This window comes from Octopus bimaculoides, chromosome 3 (assembly GCF_001194135.2).
Source record: "Octopus bimaculoides isolate UCB-OBI-ISO-001 chromosome 3, ASM119413v2, whole genome shotgun sequence".
Lineage (NCBI taxonomy): Eukaryota > Metazoa > Mollusca > Cephalopoda > Octopoda > Octopodidae > Octopus > Octopus bimaculoides.
The window spans coordinates 53,748,587-53,751,367 of NC_068983.1; the positions used below are offsets into that span (position 1 = coordinate 53,748,587).

Sequence of the window (2,781 nt, forward strand, 5' to 3'; positions counted from 1 at the left end):
ACACATACATATATATACACATATTTTATATACATGCATGTGTATATATATATATGTGTGTGTATATATATATATATATATATATATATATATATATATATATATATATATATATATATGTATATATATATATATACACATACATATATATATATTTAATCATATGTATATATATATGTATGTATATATGTATATATGTGTATATATGTGTGTGTATATATATACATACATACATACATACATATATACATGTGTGTGTGTGTGTGTGTGTGTGTGTGTAGGTGTAGTTACATCAATGTACATCCAATGACTCATCAGAATATATTATAAAAATGTAGTTTGTTTTTAAATGTATTTAAGATAGGAGAAATATGTCTTACAATAGTAACCAAAACTTTAAAATGTTCAACCTCTTACATATACTTTAGAGAAAGTGTGTATTGTACAATGTAATAGCAAAGCAAATGGTAGCAGCTGGGCCAGTTTTCTCAAGTGAAAAAGCTTGTTCTTATTTTATGAGTTTCACTACAAACAAATTTATGAAGAAACTTGAAATAATTTTAATAGGAGACTTCTGATTTTACATGAAAAATAATGTTGGTTGCCATGAAAAGAAATGCATATTACAAGAATAAATTTAATATTGACGTCAGAGAGAAAAAAAGTCAGACATATAGATTGACGTTAATGTGTTTGTTCTTATACAACGTGTCATAAAGTTGGATATGTGGTGGTAAGTTAAGGGTGGGGAAACTTTAAATTTCAGAATCTGTAATCTTCCATTGAAGTTAGAAGAATAACTGAAATAAAGAAATTGTTTGTGCATGCCAAGGAAGGAAAGTAACTATTTAGGTTGGTTTGCATGGTTTAGTACGAGGGGGTGCTGAAAACTTTCTGGCTTTAAGGGTCTCGAGAAAGGCCTGGTTGGAGGCCTAACCTTCTGAGTTCTTTTTCAGGACTTAGAAAAACTGAAAGATTGCTGCAATAAGTGTGTGAATCTGAGAGGGGAATATGTTGAATAAAATCATAATTAACTGATTCTCCTGTATTTCCTTTTACCCAAAGCCAGGAACTTTTCAGTACCCCCTCATAAATGTATCAGCACAAACACATGATTGGTGAGTGAAATAGTTGAAACCATGTTAAATATAAATGTATACATGGTTGTGAGGTTAAAAAGTTTGCTTTGAAACTCTGTTGTCTCAGGTTCAGTCCCACTACATGACACTTTTTGCAAATGTATTTTACTAAGATTACAGGTCAACCAATTTCTTCTGTGTGAAATTTGGTAGGTGAAAGCTCTTCACAGAGAAAGAGAGAGAGTTTCTGTGGACCAAATCTACTCAGAAGGCTTTAGTTAGCTTGGAGCTATAGTAGAGAACACTTGTCACAGGTACCAAACAGTGGGGTTGAACTTGAGGCCACGTGTTTGCTAAGCAGACTTCACAAGCACACAGCCATACCTGTGCCAACTGGTACTGATGATGTAATACTGTAATACATAATACTCCACTGGATTGGATTGGATTGGATTGGATTAGATTTCCCATGTTCAGTCCACAGCAGGAAGAGGTCCTCATGTTCTCTCCACCAACCATGATCTGATGTACAAGCCATGAATTTGAGTTTGAGATCATACTGGTTAATGAACCTACTCTGTCACAATGACCTGACATGGCTTGGCAGAGGGATACAGTTTTTATACTCATACCCAGGAGGAGTTAAGTTAATTATATCGCCCACTGTTCAGCTGATACTTATTTTATTGATTCCTAAAGGATGAAAGGCTAACTCAATCTCAGTGGAATTTGAACTCAGAATGTGATGATAGCTAGAATACTGTTAAGCATTTCGCCCGGCATGCTAATGATTCTGCCAGCTCACCATACACTACAATACTAGATATATAATAATGTAATATTGTAATATACATACCTGCATTTAATGCTAATGATGGAGCATAAAGTACAATTGCCATGTAGAGCAGCTTCAATGGAAAAAAAGAAAAAGAAAAAATTTATCAAAAGATTTAGTGGTACACATTAACTGCCAGATTTCAATTCAGAGAAAAATTTAATGATCATCCTAGCAAACTATATATATATATATATATATATATATATATTCCAAAATTTAACGAAAACACAACAGACAGAACATTTGTAGCTTATTCCTCATCAGTCAGCGTCCAAAAGATTATTAGAATTTCGTGTTATATGTATATATACATAAATACATACATACTTATATGTATACATACATACATACATACATACATACATACATACATACATACATATATATAGAGAAATACCTTCAACCTGTTACACTCTGTTATGATTTTGCACCATGTGTGTGTGTGTAATATATATATTTATATAAATCATTATTATTTAACTCCTGTTTTCCATGCTGGTGCATGTGTATATATGATATATATTCACATATATATATGTATGAATGTGTGTCCATGTACAATATATATATGTATGTGTGTATATATATATATATATATATATATGCTACATGGCAGTGAAACATGGGCTGTGACTGCTGAGGACATGCGTAAGCTCACAAGGAATGAAGCCAGTATGTTCCGCTGGATATGTAATGTAAATGTGCATACCCGTCAGAGTGTAAGTATCTTGAGAGAAAAGCTGAACATAAGAAGCATCAGTAGTGGTGTGCAAGAGAGATGATTGCGCTGGTTTGGATATGTGGTGAGAATGAATGAGGATAGCTGCGTGAAAAAGTGCCACTCCCTAACAGTTGAGGGAACCC

The 2,781-nt window shown here is 32.8% G+C and overlaps 1 protein-coding gene across 4 annotated transcripts in view; it reads right to left on the bottom strand.

Annotated features, from left to right (window-relative positions):
• The window catches only part of LOC106880479 (sodium-coupled monocarboxylate transporter 1), a 177,370-nt gene that overhangs the window by 100,872 nt on the left and 73,717 nt on the right, over positions 1–2,781 (bottom strand). For all 4 annotated transcript variants that reach the window (XM_014930424.2, XM_052966176.1, XM_014930423.2 and 1 more), the window contains one exon: positions 1,936–1,987. In XM_014930424.2, coding sequence (XP_014785910.1) covers positions 1,936–1,987 — 52 coding nt within the window. The remainder of the gene's footprint in view (positions 1–1,935; positions 1,988–2,781) is intronic.